Source organism: Protopterus annectens, chromosome 8.part0, assembly GCF_019279795.1.
Source record: "Protopterus annectens isolate FY-2018-M chromosome 8.part0, PAN1.0, whole genome shotgun sequence".
NCBI lineage: Eukaryota > Metazoa > Chordata > Ceratodontiformes > Protopteridae > Protopterus > Protopterus annectens.
The window spans coordinates 200,375,166-200,399,058 of NC_056741.1; the positions used below are offsets into that span (position 1 = coordinate 200,375,166).

General features: G+C 42.8%; 1 protein-coding gene across 1 annotated transcript in view; it reads right to left on the reverse strand.

The window, feature by feature from the left end:
* LOC122808699 (alpha-2-macroglobulin-like protein 1) overlaps positions 1–23,893 on the reverse strand; it is a 1,234,219-nt gene that overhangs the window by 504,716 nt on the left and 705,610 nt on the right. Inside the window, exon 17 of the mRNA XM_044079685.1 lies at positions 1,543–1,672. Coding sequence (XP_043935620.1) covers positions 1,543–1,672 — 130 coding nt within the window. The remainder of the gene's footprint in view (positions 1–1,542; positions 1,673–23,893) is intronic.

Consider the following 23,893-nt stretch of genomic DNA (forward strand, 5'->3'; position numbering starts at 1 on the left):
CTTAGATCATACGGGGAGACCATTCCAACACTTGGAAACATACGAGGAATACATTGTTTAACCAAGTTTATTGTTTGGTGTATATATTTGGGCAAGATATTTATCCTTAGACCTGACACATCTAGATGGACAGCGCCATAGCATTACTGTCTTCAGTGCCAGACATTTGTTTCGGTGATAAAGTATACTTTGGTTCAGTTTAAGTTGGCTTACTTGTTGATAGCTGGAGAATTCCAACTGGTTTAATCAGCCGGTTGAGTGCTAGGCAATGACTTTTTATCTGGAAGATAGATTGCAAATTTTGCTGTTTTGTTATAACATAGTTCCAGTTTAGCCAAAAGAGATGAGTTGACATTTTTGAGTAGGGGGAGGCATAAGAGAGACTTGGCAAAAGATAAAAAAGCAGTGACCTTTATAGATTGCAATGTGAAGTAGGGAAATGCTTTACAAAGGAGACCTAGTTTTATATGACTTTTTGATACCATTTTTTTGTGTTTATGAAATTTTAGTGAATCATCTATGGTTCATAGATTAGTACTAGACTAATTGCCCTTGTGGGCTATTTAAAGCCTTGCCAATTATTCCATGTGAGAATCAAACCCTGGACCATGTGTCTGCAAGGTAAACACCTTAACCATTATGCCAACCTCCCCCCTATGGTGACCCCAAGCAGTTTAGTATGTGTGACATCTCAAGTCTAGTGTTTTGTGTGCATGATATAGTAAAGGCATGTTTGCGATAGAGTATTGTTTTGGGATGAAAAGTAGGATTTTAGTTTTGTTTGGATTCAGGAAAAGAGCAGATTTGTTCAAAAAAGATTCAATGGAGGAGTAAGATTGCAATCTAATGTTTTGTACTTATGGCATGCTTGGAGCTGATCAGGTAAACTGAAGTCATCTACATACTGACAATGAATTCATTCATGAAGAATAGTACAGTGTCCCCAGAAATTACGCCTTTTATGTTTGTATAGACTTTCAATGGAAATAGCAATGCATCATTTATAGTAGCTGATAGAGTTTTATCAGCTAGGTAAATAGTTACTTTTTAAAAAATATATTGCTTCTGTACACTTACACAACAAACCTTGCATATTCTTAATAGAACTGAGTTTGCAGATATATTTGAATATTATGTCTTTTGAAAGGGCATGGAATTTCTTGTATTAATTATCTAATGATAATACATGTGGTATGCTGTTCTGTGCTATCACACCATTGCTGCACATGATACTCTGCCTGTTACACAACAGGAATCGTATGCTTTTTTAAAAATGACACTATTCAAGTAAGCTGGAGTAGATGCAATGTGCCTATTTCTTATAAATGTTATATTAAACCTAAAAATACAGAAACAATTTGTGATGCAGATTATGACTCATACTTTGAGTCCTTACATAAAACTGTCAGTGATATACAACAGCCTAACAAGTAAATAACTAACTGCTATCTACTATTCCTATTAGTAGATAACAGTATTCAGTGAGACATTCTATAATACCATATCATATCATATCATATTTTCTGAATAAACCAGTCTCACCATCTGAAACTGTCGGACCATCTTTTGTTGTTGTTGTGGTGGTGGTGGTGGTGGTGGTGGTTGTTGTGCTGGTTGGGCAGCTAAAAACTTTCTTCATTGCACAGTTTGAGATTAATTTCATTCCTGAACCCTAAATGAATGAAAGCAATATTAAAAACAGTACTAGTACCCATGGTCGAACATGTCTTTTAATGACATTTGTAAATTGCAGTTTATAAGCAGAATAAAATCAAATTGGAAAAATAAAATGAACACCCTTAGCTGAATATAGTTATCAGTGACTTACAATTTCTTCCTCAGCTCTGACTTGAAAATTATTTTTTATTACTTTTTCTACAAATGCATTTATAGACACATATTATTTACTTCATATCTCTATGCTTGTACAAGCATTCTGTGTCTATAGTACCATTAGATTAAAAATGGATGTATGCTGCTTTTTTTCCTTGTTTCTGTTTTTTTTTTTAATAAATCATGAATGAAGGTAAAATATACCAAGATTAGAATGGATTGGTTATGATGTCAATTTAGAGCAACTGTAGTAAACACTAAGTCTGGAACACATGACTAGTTAGTTTGATGTCATGTGTAAGGAAACCCATACAAATAATATTTAATTTTTGACAACGCACTGCAGATCGTATAGTGGTGCAATGGTAGAGTTGTTGCCTCACAGCAAGAGGTCCTCCAGTTCAATTCTTGGCTGGAGTGCCTTCTGTGCGGAGTCTGCATGTCCTCCTTCCATGTGTGTGAGTTTCCCCTGGGTGCTTTGGTTACCTCCCACATTTCATACACATGTGCTTGGAGTGTTTCTCCCCAGGCCTCCTCTGAAAATTAAGAGGAGGCGATGTTATGAATTATACAGAACAATGTGAGATGAAATGGATTATTAGGTTGAGAGCGGACAGGAAGCCTGGGCTTAATGACAGAGTTCCCCTAAAACCCATGTTGAAAGGTAGGAAGTTGAGAATTTAGAAGTTGAATTACTTGGACAAATACACATAATGGGTAATAGCTTATGCATACAGTATGAAATACCTGTTAGAGAAATTTGACTTATGTTTTTAGATGACTTATGTCATTATCTCATAATTTAAGATTTTATATAGAGATGTAATTAGTAATTGTTTTAATTAATGGCAGGCTATGTGATTATCTCACAGGATGTGATGTCATTATTTTAAGTATATATAAGCGTTTTAAAAATGTGATGCATTTTTGGCTTGAAGAAGCCTGGTGAAAGCTCTTGCTGACTTTGAATATTTGCTCAATAAACCGAAATCTCTATTTATTCAATTGGTGAAGTGAAGACTGCCTTATTTGGAATCCTCTACTATTGTGAAGTATTGTTGATGTGGACTTTCCTTATCTGCCTTACGATACTCCTGTTTTTTGCTTTTGATATATTATTATTTTACTACAGGAGAGTATACCTCTGGGTAGCAAATCTTGACGCTTTATTCTTTATATTTGTTATTTGCTACCCAGTTGTTATGGCAGAACAACTTGCACAGTGCGTTGAATTAATGTACAACCCTGGTAATCCATTGAATAATCAATGGAACCTGAGTAGGTTTAAAATTGCATCTCAGGGGATGAGAACTCGTTAATGGCTTATGATGTGACACATAGTGCGATGAATGAACCAACACATGAAGAGGACTGTAGCGGACTTTACACTTTGTTAAACCAACTAGAGGTGGATTTTTTGAAATTGAAAAGAATGCAGCTTCAGCAGCAACACTTTGAAGTGTGTATTAGCCAAAAAATAATACCGAGAGGACTCCTGATACTAAAAATGCCGACTACAGGTACTGTCTTTCCTGATTTGCTATACAGATGGCAGCAGATTAATATTAAAACTAGTATATATTATATGACTTTACTAAATTATTTTTTTAGCCCAGATGAAGCTGCCTTGCATACTCGTATCAAGGAACAACAACAGTTTATTTATTCTACATATCCCCCTATAGTGGTTGACAAATTTATGGAAAAAACTAGTAGACAATGTATTTTTGTTAGAGAAAAAAATTACTCGAATAAAAACAGAATAAAATTCAAAGAGACACTATCGATTTTAGAAACGGCCATGTGTTCACTTGGCCGAGGACTGATTTTCATAAAAATGGACAAGGGAGAGTAGCTCCCACTGTTTCTAAAGTAACTAACAGTACTACTGCTTGTGTAAATGAATTTAGAGGTGATATGGTATCTTTTAAGGATAGTGGGCCATCTTCGAACAAAGTTAGAAATGTTATTATAACCACTGCTGTTGTTCATAATGAAAACGCTATTAATGAAACATCTGAATCTTTGGCTATAGTAGATAACTTAGAACAACCTAGTAATGATGTGAATGTATGTACCACAGACATGGGAAGCAATATACCCCTTGGTACATCAAATAATCAAGGTGGTAATGATGGTTCTGTTAGAAAGAAAAATAGTATGTTAAATTATGGACATATCGAACAGAATGAACTTACCCCTTTCCCCATACATGAGTTCCGGAAAGGAGAAAGGGACAGGTCAATGTGTCAAGGGAGACAAAAACGAAAGGTGTCAGGGGAAGAATATGTGGGCCCTACACCAAAGAAAAATGTGGTAGAAAGCGATAAATCATTAGTTTGGAATATTTCAACTAGAAATCTTACCCATGATGAATTAGAAGTTTTGAATAGAGGTTTAACTTTTATACCCTCTACCAAGAGTGAAATAACTGATTCTGTTATGGATGTGAAATTATTTTGTCATAATATACAACTGAAACTTGACTATAGGAACATTATACCAGTTAATGCTAGTTTTAATTAAAAAAAAAAACAAGTACTTTTGTACCAAATTTACACCCATTAATTGATGCATTTTCTAAACTGGTTGAAGAAGATCTACATAAAAGTAACAATGAGAATAAAGATAGGAAATAGTATGGTAATTTAAGTCCAAGATTAAGGATGGCTTTAAATACACTTAGGTGTGACCCTAATATTATTATTAGACCAGCAGATAAGGGAGGTCTAGTTGTTGTGATGGATAGAAAAAGTTACGTTGAGAGTATGGAAAATATGTTAAAAGATACATATTTTTATTGTTCCATTGTGTCCAGTCAGATAGAAAGGTGCATTTATGAGATATCTACACTTTTAGTAGAATTATTAGATAATGGTATGATTACTGAACAACAAAAGATTTTTTTTCATGTTAATTATCCATCACTCCCAAGTATACAAGGTTTACCCAAAGTTCATAAACATTCGCTTAATCCCCCAATGAGGCCTATTGTAGCTGGCCGAGGCTGGGTTACAGAACCCTTATCTCTATATTTAGAGCATTGTCTTAGACCAGTAGTTAATACATATGGTTATATTTTGAAAGACACCAATTTCTTTTGATGTTGTATGAGAAGATGACAGATCTACCTATAGACTTACCATATTGGCTAGTTACATTAGATGTTCAATCTTTGTTCACTATGATTCCAAATAGTGAAGGTACTGAAAGTATACGAAGATGCTTGGAAATTCATCCTAATTCCCTTGGATGTTCTATAGACACCTTTTGTAAGTTGTTAGACCTTGTGTTGACAAACAATGTCTTTACGTTCAATCAAAAACTTCATATACAGAAGGATGGCGTGGCTATGGGCACTTCATGTGCCAATAGCTACGCCAACCTGGTTATGGCTGACTGGGAAAGGTTTTGATTATTTGAACTTGACAGCTTTAAGAGGTTTGTGAAATTTTATTCACGTTTTGAGGATGACCTTTTCCTGGTGTGGACAGCCAGTGAAAAGGAATTAGGGGATTTCTTGGAAGAAGTAAATATGTTGACCCCGTATTTGAAATTTACCATGAATGCATCATTGACCTCAGTTCCTTTCCTAGATGTGTATGTAGAAAGACTACCTAGTGGTTTATTGAATGCAGGTGTCTTCAGAAAATCATGTTATAGGAATTCATTATTATATAGAACAAGCATGCATCCCAAGTTTGTATTTAGAAACATTGTGAGAGGGCAAGCTATGAGGGTGTCTTGTCTTAATCCTACTGAGGCAGGATTTTATAGTGAATTGTCTAATCTTAGCTCCCAATTAATAGAGAGAGCCTATGACCAGAGACAAATTAGTGAAGGCTTTGGAAGGGTAGAAACACTTAGGAAAAATAGAGCGTCCCCTTATTTTACGAGTAGAGTAGTAAAAGAGAATGAAAGAAATAATATATAAACCGATGCAACGGGATATAATGTTAGAACTAAGGTGTCAATATACTATACACAGGATGTCAATGAGATTAGAAATATTTATTCTTGGTATTGGGACATCCTTACGGTTGACCCACAACTACGTAATATTGTGGGATATTCCCCCAGGTTTATTTATAAGAATCATATGAACCTTCATAGACTGCTTTGCTATCCTGATAGAACTAGTAGTCAACAACACAATGTTTCATCTGGTAAGACTAAACACTGCAGGAAATGTAATTTCTGCAATTTGATAGACAGCAATGCATTTTTATACACCCTATTAGTCAACAATGCTTTCGATTTAGTGCTATGGCCACATGTGCTACTGAACACATTGTTTATTTAGTCTATTGTATGTTTTGCCTAGCATTTTATGTGGGCAAAACAGATAGAAGACTCAAAGATAAAATCAGGGAACATCAGTATAACATTCGCATTAAATCAAATAAAAATGACCTTTCAAAACATATTTTAGAAACATCTGAGCAGCATAAGTTTAAGTTTTTAGTTATTCAGGTTAATATACCCACATTAAGAGGAGGAGATGTTATGAATTATACAGAACAATGTGAGATGAAATGGATTATTAGGTTGAGAGCGGACAGGAAGCCTGGGCTTAATGATAGAGTTCCCCTAAAACCCATGTTGAAAGGTAGGAAGTTGAGAATTTAAAAGTTGAATTACTTGGACAAATACATGTATACATATGAATTTTGGGTAATAGCTTATGCATACAGTATGAAATACCTGTTAGAGAAATTTGACTTATGTTTTTAGATGACTTATGTCATTATCTCATAATATAAGATTTTATATAGAGATGTAATTAGTAATTGTTTTAATTAATGGCAGGCTATGTGATTACCTCACAGGATGTGATGTTATTATATTAAGTATATATAAGCTTTTTAAAAATGTGAAGTGTTTTTGGCTTGAAGAAGCCCATGAGAGTGAAAGCGCTTGCCGACTTTGAATATTTGCTAAATAAACCGAGATCTCTATTTATTCCTTTGGTGAAGTGAAGACTGCCTTATTTGGAATACTCTACTATTGTGAAGTATTGTTGATGTGGACTTTCCTTATCTGCCTTACGATACTCCTGTTTTTTGCTTTTGATATATAATTATCAGTGACTTACAATTTCTTCCTCAGCTCTGACTTGAAAATTATTTTTTATTACTTTTTCTACAAATGCATTTATAGACACATATTATTTACTTCACATCTCTATGCTTGTACAAGCATTCTGTGGCTATAGTACCATTAGATTAAAAATGGATGTATGCTGCTTTTTTCCCTTGTTTCTGTTCTTTTTAATAAATCATGAATGAAGGTAAAATATGCCTAGACTAGAAGGGGTTGGTTATGATGTCAATTTAAAGAAATTGTAGTAAACTCTAAGTCTGGAACACATGACTGGTTAGTTTGATGTCATGTGTAAAGAAACCCTTACAAATAATATTTAATTTTTGACAACACACTGCAGATCGTATAGTGGTGCAACAGTAGAGTTGTTGACTCACAGCAAGAGGTCCTCCAGTTCAATTCATGGCTGGAGTGCCTTCTGTGTGGAGTCTGCATGTCCTCCTTTCATTTGTGTGAGTTTCCCCTGGGTGCTTTGGTTACCTCCCACGTTTCATACACATGCGTTTGGAGTGTTTCTCCCCAGGCCTCCTCTGAAAATTGGCTTAGTTCCAAGTCAGCCTTTCCCGGTAAACAAATGTTAAATAAATAAAGTGAAGAATGATGAAGTGGCTAAAGGCACTGTTAAACATTACTGAAGATATCAATAATTCATAGTGTGAAGGTTGTGTCAAGTGAAACTAAAGTGGGGAGGCAGTGACTGCTGATATGGAGAACTTTATAAAGTGTATAATATGGTTTTGCAATAAAACATTTCCATTGGCTCATACAGCATTATTTGTTTCTAATGAAGGAACTTAGTTAAAAGAATTACTGAGAGAAGGATGAGCTAGATGAAAAATTAAAATAAAATGTGTCATTTCATAGTTAATGATTATTACTAGTTTGCAAGTAGACGACTTAGGACAGAGTCAAGTGGTTTGTTCCAACTGACATTGTAGAAAGTCTGCAAAGGAAATATAGGCCTTCTCTGTACATGACACATGCATATAAATAATCACTGATCTATACAAAGACAAAGAATATATGGTAAATTTCTTGGCATGGCTTGAGCAATGCTTTGATAGACAATGGGCAGGATTCACGAAGCGTCAGTGTAAGAGATACAAGGCTTACACGGAGGCTGCAGTTAAACGGTGTGACGTCAGCAAGTCATGCATATGCATGAGGGCATGCTGAATCACACCTAAGGCTAACACGGTCTGTGGAAGACAGTAGGAGGCGTGTCCGTAGGCCGAGCCCTGCTAGCGGACACGCCCCCAGAAGAGTAAAAGTGCCCAAAGTAAACACCCACGACAAGAGTCCATGGAAATGTGAATAAACACAACACAACACAACACATGCCCCCACAGACTATGAACATAAAATATATAAATGAACATGTTATATATTTTTTTTAAATTGTAAAGATGTTTGCCTGTGAGTGCGCTCGTTTGCGCGGGCATGCCCGTAGCTCAGCCACAGTTAGCAGTAAGTGGAAAAGCATATAAGAACTAACTATGGAAAGTAAGCCAAATAGCGTAGCAGTAGAGACATCGGCTGAAGAGCAGGCAGTCATGGTTCGAGCCCCCACAACATCAAATTTTATTTTTAGTAAAATAAGCACGAAACAAGTCCCTGACATATATGTACACATATAAAATTATATTTTATGTAAAATGTAATGAAATAGGCCATTTATTTTGAAGAAATGTGAGATAACGAAATAATAAAAAATGCCAGATGTGCGTATAGCTGAGCTACAGTTTAACAAGGTGAGTGCATCTGCCCGTAGGTGAGCAGTGGTTTAACAGGTGGAAAATGAGTGCCCATAGGTGAGCAGTGGTTTAACATGCTGAAACTGTGTGCCCCTAGCTGAGCTGAGTGTAATATGCGTGCTGACAGCCAAATGAAGCGTAAACTAGCGTAACTCATTTGCGCGGAGCTGTGCACCGCGCCAACAAGCTAACCGATGGGCAATGTTGAGCAAGCTGTAACAAAATTGCCTTTACACAGACACACCCCCTTGCCTGTCTAGACAGTCATAAAATATAAAAAGCAGTGGCCAGGTTCGAACCCAGGATACCATGCACCATAGTCAAGGTACTGAACCACTAAGCCATGACAGCTGTACTTAGAAATGCAGTAATAGCAAATATATAGGAATGAATAGAAAGTGGAGCATGACAAAGCAGGTTTTGTGAAGTTGATACAATTCCAAAATTGCCAATCACAGATAAGTGCAGGAAAAACGGCATATATAAGCCCCATAGGCAGGAATACACAGCATAAACGATTGTAGAACTAACTTGCAGCCAGAATGTCAGGAGTAGGTGAGGGTAGTTGCTTTCGAGCACAGAGGTGGGGCATTGAGGAGTCCAGATATATGGTCTTGCTCCTAGTCCACAATCATGAGGCCCAACTCATGCAGGGCCAGTTCCTGTGGGGAGCATATAGGGCTGAGGCATGGGAACGGTTGGCTCATGATCTCACCAGTGCCACAGGGATTCCAAGGACTGGTGAGCAGGTCCGTCACCACCATGCGGACCTGAGGAGACGTAAGTAGGACCAATTGAACCTTTGGCTCCAGGAGGCCGGGCAAATGCCCAACGCCCCACTACTGAGTAAGTTACATTTAATTATGTATGTAAGAAATTAAACTAGTTGATATTATGGAGATGTGTATTCCAATATTACTTCATTTATATTACAGCTGCAGGTGTCCATTCTGCGAACCGCAGAGCCTATGGCGAAGGTTTCAAATGTCACACCAAATTACAAACATATGCACAGCTGTTGCTGATGAAGAAAATGGGCAGCTATGGGCCTTACCTACCTACATCCCTCCTGCAAAACCCAAGCTTGTTTCCCCTACTGTCTTACCCTCTTTGTGACCCATTTTTCACCACTTTCCTGTCTCCTCATTTTCATTTCTTTCAAAGAAAATAGCACGGGTGTGTGCCAGAGTAAGCACTGTTAAGCAGTTGTAAGTGGGTGTGCGCAGAGCTGAACGCCAGTGTGCATGCCTTAGTCACTCTGATTGACAGGTCCTGTAGTCAGTTCAAAAGCAAAATAAAATCCCACTGTCAGTCCCAAACCGAGGACCTTGGACACAGTAGTCTGCATGACCTACCACTAAGCCATGACTGTTATACAAGAACATTGTGCTAAAATAAATATATCATGTAATAGTAGGAATGAATGTAAAGGGAATATAGGATGTGTAGTACACAAAGCATGTCATGTATACTTACTGTCAAATCTAGTGGATTTCTATAATAGTAGTGTGTGAACAGAAATAGCCATGCTAGTTGGTAGCTAGTAGGTAATAATGTCAGTTAATGTACATATATAAATGTATGTATATTTACATATATATATATATATATATATATATATATATATATATATATAGTTGTAGGTGTCAGTGTGCATACACACTTAGTACAGGAAACAGGAGAGAGGAGTGGAGAAATGTGAATCTACAACACAGCCTGAATCATGAGAGAGATACTAACCTTTACACAAACAGAACAGTGTCCACAGCATACCAGCATGGTCCCCGCCCTTACAGTCTGAAAGGGCAATGCCTATCTCACATACCCTTTTATAGCACTGTCCTGAAATTACAGTGAGAACTGCAATCAGTACACAACTGGCTGTATGCAATTAGCAAATGCTGGCTTACAATTGGTGCAGAGGCCATCACATGGATTTATGCAGATACCTACAAAAGCATCCTGTACTCACACTCCACACATGCAATATTTTCATTGCACCATCTGGAGGCAGAGAGAGAGAGAGAGAGAGAATGAAAAAAAAAAAAGAAAATAAGAACACAAACAAAAACACACGTAACACAAACTAAGTTGAAGCTGTCAGCAGTGTCAGCACCAAGCTGGGCTAGCAGCAGCAGGAAGCTGTAGTAACAGTAACGCAACCAGCTGCGACAAACACAGGTAATGTAAAGTAACAAGTTAATAGTCTACATACTGTGAACCCTCCATATGTGTCATAGGTCTGTATCTATAGGTATGTCCATGTGATAAGTTATGTGCACGTAGTTTCACCCAAAGGGGATGACTATACATTACATGTCATTCAGTGTTAGGCCATGATCCTGGCACCAGTTGTCTGTTTCAGTGAGGCCTGTCTGTAGGATGTGTGTGTCAGCTGGTGTAATGACTATGGCGCCTAGTTCGCAGTCATCTGGGACCTTTGTTATCCACAACCCGCACATGTTTGCCTTCACATCTGAGAAGTAAATGCCAAACAAGAGGGGTCCTAGGACAGAGCCCTGTGGGATACCACATGTGACTGACATTGAGTCTGACATGGCTCCCGCAATATCGATATTATGGATTCTGTATGTCAGCCAGTGTGCAACCCATCATGTGACATATGTAGTAACATGTAAGCTAATGAGCTTGTCTATGATGCCTGAGTGGAGTACTGTGTTGAAGGCCTTAGGCAAGTCCAGGTAGGCTGTATGGACTGCATTGCCCCCATCAGTGGCTGTAGTGACTGTTTTGAAAGGTCAACCAGGTTCAAAAGGCAGGATCAGCCCATCACAAAGGCAAACTGGGTGGGATCAAGTGTCTGCAGGTTCCCAATATCGCTGTATATGCATCCCATATGGAATCATTCCATAGCTTTGCAGACCAGGCTGGTTAAGCTTATGGGGCGGTAGTTCCCAGGGTCAGTAGAGGTGCCTCCTTAGTGGAGTGGGACCACTGTTGCTGTATGCCAGTGTTCAGGTACATATCCCGTAGTACGGCCAAGGTTAAATATCAGTCTTATATGCAGTTGTATGTCCTCTTGGAGTTCACGTAGCACACATCCAGGGATACCATCAGGTCACATTGATGCTGTGTGTTCTGCTTTGCTGAGGGCGGCCCTCACCTGACATCTGAGATGATAGGGAGGTTACATTCAGCTGTGATAAGTATTTCTAAGTGTGGGGGAGAAGGAGGGGGGATACGTGCACTGAACCTGTCTGCGAGAATGTTGCCAATATCTGTGTGTTCAGTGAATGTTAAGTAGGTGTGTAGTAACTCAGAGCATATCTGAGGCATTTGGTCCATATGTCTAACATAACTGAAGAAGGCCCTATGGTTATCTATAGTGTTCGTGGCCATTTCCCTCCCAGAGTAGGCCGTGGATGTTGTTATGAGAGACCGTAGCTTATTACCAGTGCTGACCACAGATGCCTTCCCTTTATGTGAATCTGCTCTGTCCTGCAGTAGCCTCCTTCTATCATTATACATTCTGCCTTTGGCTGGGGTCCACCAGACAGGATGCCTAACCTTTGCGCATAGGGTCTGGGTTAGAAATGTGTGTGCATGTTCCATGCATTCTTTGGGATGTCCATGGGAAGCATTCGCAAAGGGGTCAACAGTGTGGGTTGTGGCTTCCACTGGCCCAGTGGGCTGCATGGATACCATGTCAGTCCTAACAAATGAATATCTGTCTAATCACATATATATCAAAGTAGTCTACTGTGCTGGTGGTGGTGGTGGTGGGATATGTATATCCAGACCGAGTAATTTGCATCCAGATCACACTAGTGGATGGCGTTCCACATACAGTACCTTGGTATGAACCCCCAGAGTGAGGCTGTGCATTGGACCTGTCTCAGTGTGCTGACCGATGGGGCATGCTACTATGTTGTATGGAATGTGGCAGGTATTGTTGCACAGGTGTTGGCTGAGCACTGATATCTGGCCATGTACTTGTGTATCCACCAAGAGACACACACATGCTACATATGGGAGTAGTAGTATATCACTACAGTTGAGTATCATGTATAGTATGTGTGCCATATATTGCTGACATAGTCTGCTGATATCCTGTTTGTGTTCTCTTCCAGGGACATGGCGCGTCAGCGAAATCCTGCCTACTCTGCTGCAGAAGATGAAGAGATACACCAGAGCTTGGTGCGGGATTATGACATACTGTTCTCCCGCACCAGCCAGAATCAGCAGGAGAGGGCTGCACTGTGGCAAGACCTTGTCCGTAGGGTAAATGACATTGGCTCGCATAATAGGACATATGAGCAGGTACGACATCACTGCAGTGATTTAATCAGAAATGTCCATCAGTGTGCGTCGGATATCCACAGGCAACAGGTCGCCACAGGAGGTGGGGTGGCTACACATCCCCCCCTCACCAGACTGGAGGGGCTAGTCCTAAGTGTTGTGGTTCCAGCCCAGGAACAGCAACAGCAACACACCTGCATTATGATGGAGGCTGGATCCACACAGCAACACAACATGGAGCATGCAGGTAATATGCCATATGTACACTTGACTGTTCTGTACACTGTTAGTTTATGCATGTGTAAGGTGTGTCCGTGGTATGTAGCTGTCAACATACTATGTAATTGTGCAGGTGTGATATTTCCAATATCAGCAGCTGACATGTGAAAGGCAACTGGTGTACTACTGCACTGTATCATACGCAGTATCAATGGCACAGTTGTGCCCACTGACATTAATCTCCTCATTTCTGCAGATCCCTCCGGTGTTACAGCAAGGCAGCCCATCCATGCTGGTGAGTGTATTTTAACAATACCTATAACAGTCCTGATAGTGCTAGTAATACTAGTGTAACTCAGTAGTGCTCTGTGTGTATACTGCGGGGTGTGCATGTGTGCATGTGTGCCTATGTCCACGTGTGCATGTGTGCCTGTGTCCATGTGTGCATGTGTGCCTGTGTCCACGTGTGCATGTGTGCATGTGTGCCTGTGTTCCAGTGTATGTGTGCATGTGTGCATGTGTGCCTGTGTGCCAGTGTACATGTGTGCATGTGTGCATGTGTGCATGTGTGCCTGTGTCCACGTGTGCATGTGTGCCTGTGTCCACGTGTGCATGTGTGCATGTATGCATGTGTGCACATGTGCATGTGTGCCTGTGTCCACGTGTGCACGTGTGCATGTGTGCATGTGTGCATGAGTAAATGTGTCCACGTGTGCACATGTCCACGTGTGCATGTGTGCATGTGTGTCTGTGTCAACGTGTGCATGTGTCCATGTGTGCCTGTGTCCACATGTGCATGTGTGCATGTGTGCCTGTGTCCACATGTACATGTGTGCATGTGTGCATGTGTCCACGTGTGCATGTGTGCATGTGTGCATTGGTGCATCACTGGTAACATTGTGTTAGACATTGTAGACTGTGTTTCCTGTCTTCCTCCCACAGGTTCCGGTGCTGCTCTGGTGTCCTGCAGCAGGGAACCTGAATCTGGTGCCACAGGTACGGATAATGATGATATCTGTGTAATGGCACAGGAAAGTGTGTCAGGGTCTGTCATTGGTCAGCCAATTGACAGTACACAGCTGTCAACCCCATCATTGCGCACAGTCATCCTGCCAGTACATCCTATGTCACCATTGTCCCTAGGTGATGGACAGCATACAGTGGGCATTGACCAGGGTAATGTGGTATCTGTGGCACATGCTTCCCCACACAGCAGCCATGGGCAGGGTCCTGCGATGGTACCACACGGACAGTTGCCCATGGGTTCTCGTGGGATCATCCGTGGGCGTACTGCCTCTGGCAGACTTGCCCAAAGAGGTCTGTCAACCTCAGCTATGTTTTGGGCTGTCATGCAGGCACAGTCGCATATGGAAACGTACACCAGACAGGGTCTGAGGGAGCTGAGAGCATGTCGCACAGCCATGACTGACAGTATGCGTGACATTGCGGATGCTATCCGTAATTTCACCGATGTCATAGACAGACGTTGTGGGGGCATATTACAGCAGTTCCACAACCACATGTCCATGAACCAGGGCAAAGGTGGACGGTTGCGGCATCGACGTGGCTGTATGCCAGCAACAGCAGCAGCTGGCAGTTGGCGCGGATGACAACAGGCCCGCGGACACCCCCATAGTGCCAGCAGCAGCCCCAGCAATGCTGGGTCTGTGCTGTCATTGGAACGCCCCAGAGACCACGTGCACGTGGCTCTGGACAGTCCCAACAGGGACCTGTGTCCAGTCAACACAGTCCCGCTTCTGATGACAGTACCCAGTCTGGCTTAGTACCGGATACGGTCCGTAGCACCCCTGCCAGGCACAGGTACCATGTCTGTGCCCACAGACACTGATCGGTATGACCTGGCAGGTGCAGTCTGTGGCTGTCCACAAACTCCAGTATATGGCAGCCATGAGGTGGAACTGTGTGCATGCACACACACATGCGAAATGTTAACACCTAGGGCTACCACATACATGCACACACTGCACCAACAGTGCCCCACCCTGTACTGCTGTCCCTCACCAACACACATACACACACATGTCAATTGGTGGTATCAGTGGCAGACTCAGGCATACCTAATTCACACCCTGTGCATATGATGAAACTGTGCCACCTCCTGCAATCTCCAACATCAGTGCAAGAACAGGTAAACACGTTGCTGATGCACAGGGTGACTACATAGAAGTGTATTACTAGTATCATGATGATAACAGTACAGTGTGCTGATATGACTGTGTGTATATCCCAGCATGCCTGATGCAGTAACTGTGTGACTATCCTGAATTGTTATCTACATCCATAGTAAGTACCATAGTGTAACAGCTGCACATTATTGCATACCGGTGGTAAGGATGTCAACAGATAGCCACATACATAGGTAGCACAGGGGAGAAGCTACTGCAAGTAGTGATACGCAATGATGGACATGTACAGTAATGGTGGCATGTTGCCCACAACGACTATGCAATGTGGATGTTTGCGCATGTTGATATGTGTGCAGTACCAATGTAATACAAATCACAATTAACTATGACATAATATCAGTTCTACCATGGACATCTGAGCTGTGCATTCCTGGGTACATGTTGATAGTGCCTACATATTTGCACTGTTACCTACTGTAAGTGTTACCCCTTCTTTGTTGTACAATGGACTACTTCCAGCCCTGCTTACTGTAGCTTTGTTTGCATGCTTGTTTGCTTGGGGTTCCCTGGAACACTGCTTCCACCTGCAATGCAGAGTTACAGAGCTTCTGTGGACTCCTAGTGACATCTGCATAGCGTACTATATGTATGTCAAGTTTCCACATGACAGAATGTCACTGTCTGTCCTGTTCACATGTACGTTGCCTGTGACATATTGCACATGACTTACCTTGCATTTACCCATGTGTGCAGTCATATATGCCAGTGCTATGAAATCGGTAGCAGTACACCCACACATACTTACCTGCAGTATGTTGTTCCCCATTGGCCCTATGTGTTGGAAATCACCATGGCAATCACACTACTATGGTAGGATGTGCAAAGGTAACCTGAGAATCACCTCTATGGTCCAGTTGTGGTTTATGTGAGTCATGTGTCAAGGTCACAGCTGCCACATGTATGCAGTCAACCCTCTCCCCTGGCCAGGAACGTACAACACATGTGTGGGATGCCACCACATAGCCAATCTGGGGACTGATCACTCTGTACCCAGTACTGCCATACCCTGTCAGGTGGCATGACATACTACAGTGACTACAATACCAGTCTGACATAGACCCACACTGACAGCAATACGAACACACTGGGGCATACTTGGAGACTCAGAATAGCATCCTGCCTGAGCATCACACACCTCCACAACTGGCACACAGGCATACGTTATGTCAGAACAGAGCACATGCCACACATGGCACACACATCCTGTGTGCCACACACTCACAGCCTGTAGGGCTACACAACACACCTGCTACAGATGTGTCAGGTACCTGTCTTGGCCGCTGCAGTGGGATCCCGCTCAACAGGCTGTACATGGTGAAGGTCACAGTGATATGCCTGCGGGGCACTATGGTCCACCACAAAACACATGCATACAGGTCAGTCAGAGGTATGGACACATATGACTCAGTCATTGTCCATGCCACTATGGATGACCTGAGACATACCTCCCTGGACTACATGATAGGGAACATAGAAGGGATCTCTCAGCATGTGGCATGGGCCAGTATAAGCCTGATCCTGGTTGCCATCATACCCTCACCAGGTATGCTACCACAATATGTAGGAAGGCTGTTATATGTCTACATTCTGCTCAATCTCCAATGTCATTCATAGGGTATCCAATGGCTATCAACGTGTGCTTACATGCTAGGGAAGCCACAATGATTTGCGAGGGGCAGCTTGCACGTGACACCCATGGGCCATTGTATATTGGTGAAGCCCCTTGATACACACATAGTGCCTTTTGCTGCAGGACACGGATTACATAGCCACCTCCGCAGGTATCACACAGGATAGGACACTAACAGTGATGCTACACAACACCAGCAGTGTAGACTGCAAGATGCATGCACTGTACACTGTCCTCAGCACGGTGAACTGCAATATCTGTGCAGTACCAGATTCCTGATTCACGGCTCACAGGTGCAACCCATCACTGCCAGGTTATACCTCATACCATGCCTGTCGTCCCCTACACACGTAACACACATGGACAGGGGGGTGGTATCACAAGGCACTACAGATACACACACCTCCAGGTTGTTGGCACAACACACATATATACCTGTGACCTGTGCATCAGGGCCTATCCATGAGCAGCTAACAGTGTGTTGGACTGCCGTCTGGTTCATAGCCTGGCACACACAACCCTCCCATACACAGGAAACCCACCTATCCTCCCTAACAACACTGGCAATATGACAGTCTCTATAAATGTCTTTATATGGCTGGACTGCATCCAGCCAAACATTGTGCATGAGCATTACTGTAGCTACAACACACTAGCTGAAAGGTTCCCAGCATGTAGTCACTGAATTGCAGTGGAACAACATGTTACCACTCCCACAACAGGTGGAAACATGCAGCACCTGTTCATCGACTACATGTAGACTATATGGCCCAGACCAGATGTCTATCCCCTGCTGTAGGTATTATACCATATACAACCCACACTGTATAGACACATACCGCATGCAGCCCCTGCACAGTAAGACACAGTCATATTGTTATGCATTGCGAATACCATTTATCCACTTGAGGCACGTGTCAGACATGGTAACTACTGAAGGTCACAGGTATATATATGCGTGTGTGTCACACACATACATCATGTGTGCATTGCCATTGCTGGTTTAGGCAATGGCATGCATTGTTATGAACAACAACCCACACATGGTCATATTGTGTGACACAACCACACGGGGCAGTTGTGGGTTTCCAAAACATACCTATCTGTGCTCTGACAGTGGTAATAGACCCAGTAACGGAGCGCACTATTGGTATTACTGGCCAAGTAGCCCTGTTTGGCTGTACTGATAGTGTGGTGATATCCCCTGTGTTTACTGGGGGAATATGCAGCATCTGGTGTATTGTAGTATTTGCCAAAAGGATCTGTTCTCTCACACTTGCAATTACACACACCCTACTCCCCCCCCAACACACACACTTGCCATTTGCAGGATTCATACCCCTACCTAACTATGTCACGACACGTGAGAGAGACACATTAGTGAAGCGCACTATTCGGATTACTAGGAAGTTCCTCTTCTCCAGCTGTAATTATATGGTGCTGACATCATCAGTGTTTGGAAAGGGTAATGTGCATCATGTAGTGTGTTCTCCTGATTGTCAAAAAGCACACGTTTGTCATACAGAAATTCACACACACAAACTCCCCTCATTCAAACACACACACTTGCTATTTGCAGGTTAAAACCCCCTACATAACTAGGTTATGACACTTGAGAGAAACGCATTAGTAGAGTGCACTATTCGGATTACTGGGAGGTGTCCCTTCTCCAGCTGTACTTATAGGGTGCTGACATCATCAGTGCTTAGATAGGGGAATGTGCATCCTGTAGAGTGTTTTCCCAGTTGCCAAAAGGGACATTTCCCTCACACAGACTTGTACACACACTAAGCCCCCTCCACACACACTGGGCAGTTGCAGGATTCAAACCCCTACCTAACTATGTTATGACACTCGTGACAGACGCATTAGTAGAGTGCGCTATTCACATTTCTTGGAGGTTTTCCTTCTCCTGCTGTACTTATAGGGTGCTGACATCATCAGTGCTTAGATAGGGGAATGTGCATCCTGTAGAGTGTTTTCCCAGTTGCCAAAAGGGACATTTCCCTCACACAGACTTGCACACACAACAACTCCGCTCACCCACACACACACACACACACACACACACACACACACACACACACACACACACACACACACACACACACACACACACACACTGAGCATTTGCATGGTTCAAACTCCTACCTAACTATATTATGGCACTTGAGGGAGACGCATTAGCAGAGCGCGCTATCCGAATTACTGGGCATCTGTTCTGCACCTGCAGTATTTATAGGGTGCTGACATCTTTATTTCTACAGAGGTATGTACATCTAGTACTACCTGTCAGGTGGGGGATAGCATATATATGCATTTGCAGGCACCTACTTCAGGGCCAGATATGCACATCGCACTGGCAGGTTATGTTCTATACCATGCTTCGTGACCACAGGACCTGTAACACACAACACAACTAGTCCAGAACACCACTCCCACATCCAGGACACACACTTTTCTTCCCTGGGAACAGTGCCGGGGTATGCAGGTGTTCACATACACCATTCCAGTTGTTAACATCAGGTACAGGCATATTGTGTGTGGGAGCTACTCAGGCCTCTACATTACCCTACAGCCACTACAATTTGTGGGTCCATGTGCTATGGCAGAACCACTCACCACAGCCACATGGGGGAATACATATTGCACCTGTCCATCTTCAACATGGGTACTCACTGTTCCACACCAGAGGTGGACCACCATTGTTGATATCTGACCATACCCACCTTTCCCTGGACATCCATATCCCATCCCCACCCACAGGCAAGGTTGTCACTGCAAACAAATTGTATTTAGCACAAGCAGACTCTACACTTGTGAAGACTGGGGTGGACGACTTCAAAGGACCCATGCTGGGGGACTATACTGGCCACTCTGCATAATCCTTGACAATTGCATTCTATGAGCATGCGTAAGGTTTGCATTGATCATGCTATCCCACATATACCCATGCTGCTCCACAACAGGACACCTGTCAGGTGTACACCAGCCATATATGAGCCGTCCAACAGACAGAATGAGCTAATACATTGCAGAGCTGTAGCCCACAGAGAGAGGACATCTGTGAACAGTACCGGCACGACATTTCAATCCCACATAATCATTACAACACAGTGTTGACAGTGGAATTGTCCAGACAATGCAGATAGGGCTCCCCTCAGCCTGTTATTGATGCCCACTTACTGTTAGAGTTCCTCAGCAACCCTCTTCCAGCACACACCAACAACATGGATGTGGCTTAGCACATTCAAACCCTGGGATCTCCACTGTGTCCCTGCTTGACAGAGGCACAGCACACTAGCCTCACACGTTGCCTTATGTGACCTACTTCACAGTGGCACAGTAGCCTACTGTACTGGGGATGCAGATGCCAAGCACACTCTGGCTAAGCTGTCATTCCCTAGGGCAAACAGCCTAGTATTGACCTCTACACCCATATGTTTAATTGTCAGATGCACACTATTTGTTGCTGTTAGACTGTTTGCAGGTCTTTATTGCCATAGCATTCCCTGTTCCTATGAACAACTTGTGTATCTGTGGAAGATGTTTGAATATGAGGCCGATCCACTATATCACTTATGTCTCTGTAGTCATTTACTGTGTGCACTGGGCAGATTGCTGTGTTGTGGTTGGTTCCTGGAATGACACGTACAAATACCAGATATGTGTGGCCAACTGCTAAACGGAGATATGGCCTAAGTGTGTGAGCATGCCCAGTTCAACCTTTCCATGGCATGTTGTCAGACATATGCCTCATTTATCAAAGTGTGCGAGCATGCCCAGTGTGAGCTTTCCATATGTTGAACTCTGCAGTCCACCACATATTTGGGTGAGTGTGAACTTCAACAATATCTCACGTTTATGGTTGTGTGTTGGGTGTCATGTTGTATACTTACTGGCCAACTGCTTCGTGTCTGACCACAAGAGGGATTATACTGTGCCTGCAGGGATTGCATGGGATACTTTGCATACAGTTGTCAACATCCTTTCATAATGACCTAACACTGTAGTACCGTATAGTGTACTGGTTCAGTACGTTCACTGTGGTGGACAGTATCCTGGGCTTTAGTCCTATCACTGCTTGACATCTTCATAGTGAGCACAACAGACTGTGTAGGGACCAGTTGTGCACATATGACCATGTTGCATTATGTTCAGATATGGACTACCTACACCAGGCTTGTCCAACATTGGTAGTGTATTCCACAACATAGGTGGACATTGGCAAACACTAGCGATGTGCCCTAGGCCATTTCTGATGCTAGTCAGAGAGTGTGTTTGTCCTTTGACACACATTGTAACTGGAGTTTGCCATGGCATATGTCATGGTTAGTATACTGTGTCTCCGTCTACCTGTGACATAACAGTGATACCCAGGGTAAACCTACCATCTCCCATCCACTCATCAAGATTCCTCTTGAGGGGTGTCGATGGGTGACTCTCTGGCTAACCTGTACTGGGAGTTTACTCAAGAGTGGGGGTGGCTTCTGTGTTATGGATCATTCAGTACAGCTTGTCCTATGTATGTCAGTGCTGGGGTTCAGGTCTCTCATGTGCATAGCTCACTGCCATTTAGATTGTACAAGGTGCAGCATGTTCATTGATTCCAGCTTGGACATGGCTTTATACATCAGGCACAGCTTGCCTCTGGGTGGGCAGTATGGCAGTGTGTGGAGCTGCACTTTGTTTAATCAGGCAACACATGGCATCTGTTCATGATCTTTGCTACTCCTGGTGAGGTACTGTTGTGGACTTTACAGCTGATGGTGGTGTCTGCTGAGGTACATCACACAGGGGCTATTGTAGTCAATTGTGACACTGATGAAAAATGACTGCAGAGCCACAGTGACCTCCACTTATCTAGATATGACAACCTTCATGATTGGGTGGGAATATGGTATGTTTCTGTGAACACTACAGCCACATGTTTGTCCAATGCAGGATATCTATCACCTTGTGTCCCCAGGTCTCTCATTACATGTTAGGTACGTAATGGGTTAACACCTGTGTGGTAATTGGTGGGCACTTACTGTATATCCACAGTGGTTGTCTATACACATTTCTGCAATTAGCTTGCTGACATGGCTATGGCACCAGTTGTCTGTTTCTATGTGGCCCTTTTGTGGGTTGCTTGTGTCAGCTGGGGGTCAGATATGGTGGGCAGTTTGTACTCCTCTGCATACATGTTCAGTCACAGTCCTTCCATGTTGGCCTGTACCTATGGGACATATATACGGAACGGGGGAGGTCCCAGGACCAAGCCTTGTGGGATGCCACTTATATCTGGTTTGTAGTCTGACATGGATGCAGCATGTCTGACCATGTCAGTTCTGTCCTTGGTCTGGTTTGCAACCCCTCTACTGACATAGGGCTTTATATTTAAGCTGGTGAACATATCCATACTGAAAACGTAGGGTATTGTCTGGAAGCATTTGCACGGTCCAGCTACGCTGTGTGGACCACATTGCCCTCATCGATGACCTTAATGACTGTTTCAAATGAGTCAAACATGTTTAGGGGCAGGATCTGCACTTATGACAGCCACACTGGGTAGGGTCCGGTGTCAGTAGGTCCCCGATAGCTTTATGTCCGCGGTACATGCTGATCCTTTCCATAGCTGTGCAGACCAAGCTTGTCAGGATCCTGGGGTGGTAGTTTGCAGTATCCATTCAGGCAACACCTTTGTTGTGAAGGACCACTGTTGTTGTACACTGCTCTTTGGGTACATATCCTGTGGTAAGGCTGACATTGAGCAGTAGTGTGATTTGGCATTCCATTCTTCTTGGAGTCCATGTTGGCCTCAGCCCAGGACACCATCTCATACCTTTGCTGCTGTGTGTTTTGCTTTGTAGATGATGGCTGTTACCTTAGCATCTGCAATGTCAGGGGGCCAGCAGTCTGCTGGGATATATATATTTTGCATTCTGGGGGGGGGGGGGTTGCACTGCACTTGTCAGGTTGTATGTTGGCAATATGTGTATATGTTTGGTATGTTGTTTGCAATATCTGTGTGATTCGGAGCATATCTCTGAATTCCCAACATGGTTACTACCATCAGTTGAGTAAGCCTTGTGATTATCCTTAGTGTCCTGTACAATTTGTATCTTCATAAGTTCATAGGTTCATACTAGGCTATCCATCTTAATGCATTAGTAAGCCTAGCCAGAGTGTGTGTGTCTTTCGCTGCCCCTTGCTATGTGAATATTATGGCCATTTATGATTTTCTTTACTGTGCCTCTGTCTGGACGTGACACAGTGAAGACCCCCCAGTGTACATCTATGATCATCCATCCACTTGGCAAGATTCCTGTTGAGGGGTGTCAGTGAGGGGCTCTGCCTAACATGGAGTGGGATCCTGTTCCAGGGTGTGGGGAGCCTCTGGGTTATGTATCTGTCCCTCCAGCGCATCCTATTTCATTATGTGTTGAGGTTGACATCTGTCACTCTCACAGCTCCAATGGCTTTGATTTCCTGGGGTGGAGCATGCCCATTACTCCTGTGTTGGACATGGCCTTGTACAACAGACATACAATGCCTCTGTGTAGGCAGTATGTGACTGCATTCAGCTGGGGTGTCTACAGCCAGGCAGCATATGACATATATTTGACACCCTTTATCCTCTTGGTGAGGTACCTTTGAGGTCTTCCTAACTGCTGCAGGTGTCAGGAATGGTACATCCCATATGAGTCATTGTACTAGATTATGGGTCTGATATGAGAACAGTACAGGGGCACAGTAACCTCTGTTGATGTAGATGTGAATCCTTTCATGATACGGTGTCCAATATAGACAGTCTTCCTAGCCACATTGGCATTGTGAGTGTCACATGACAGGTTACTGTCGACTTGTGTCCCTAGGTCCCTGATTACTCCTTGCATACATAA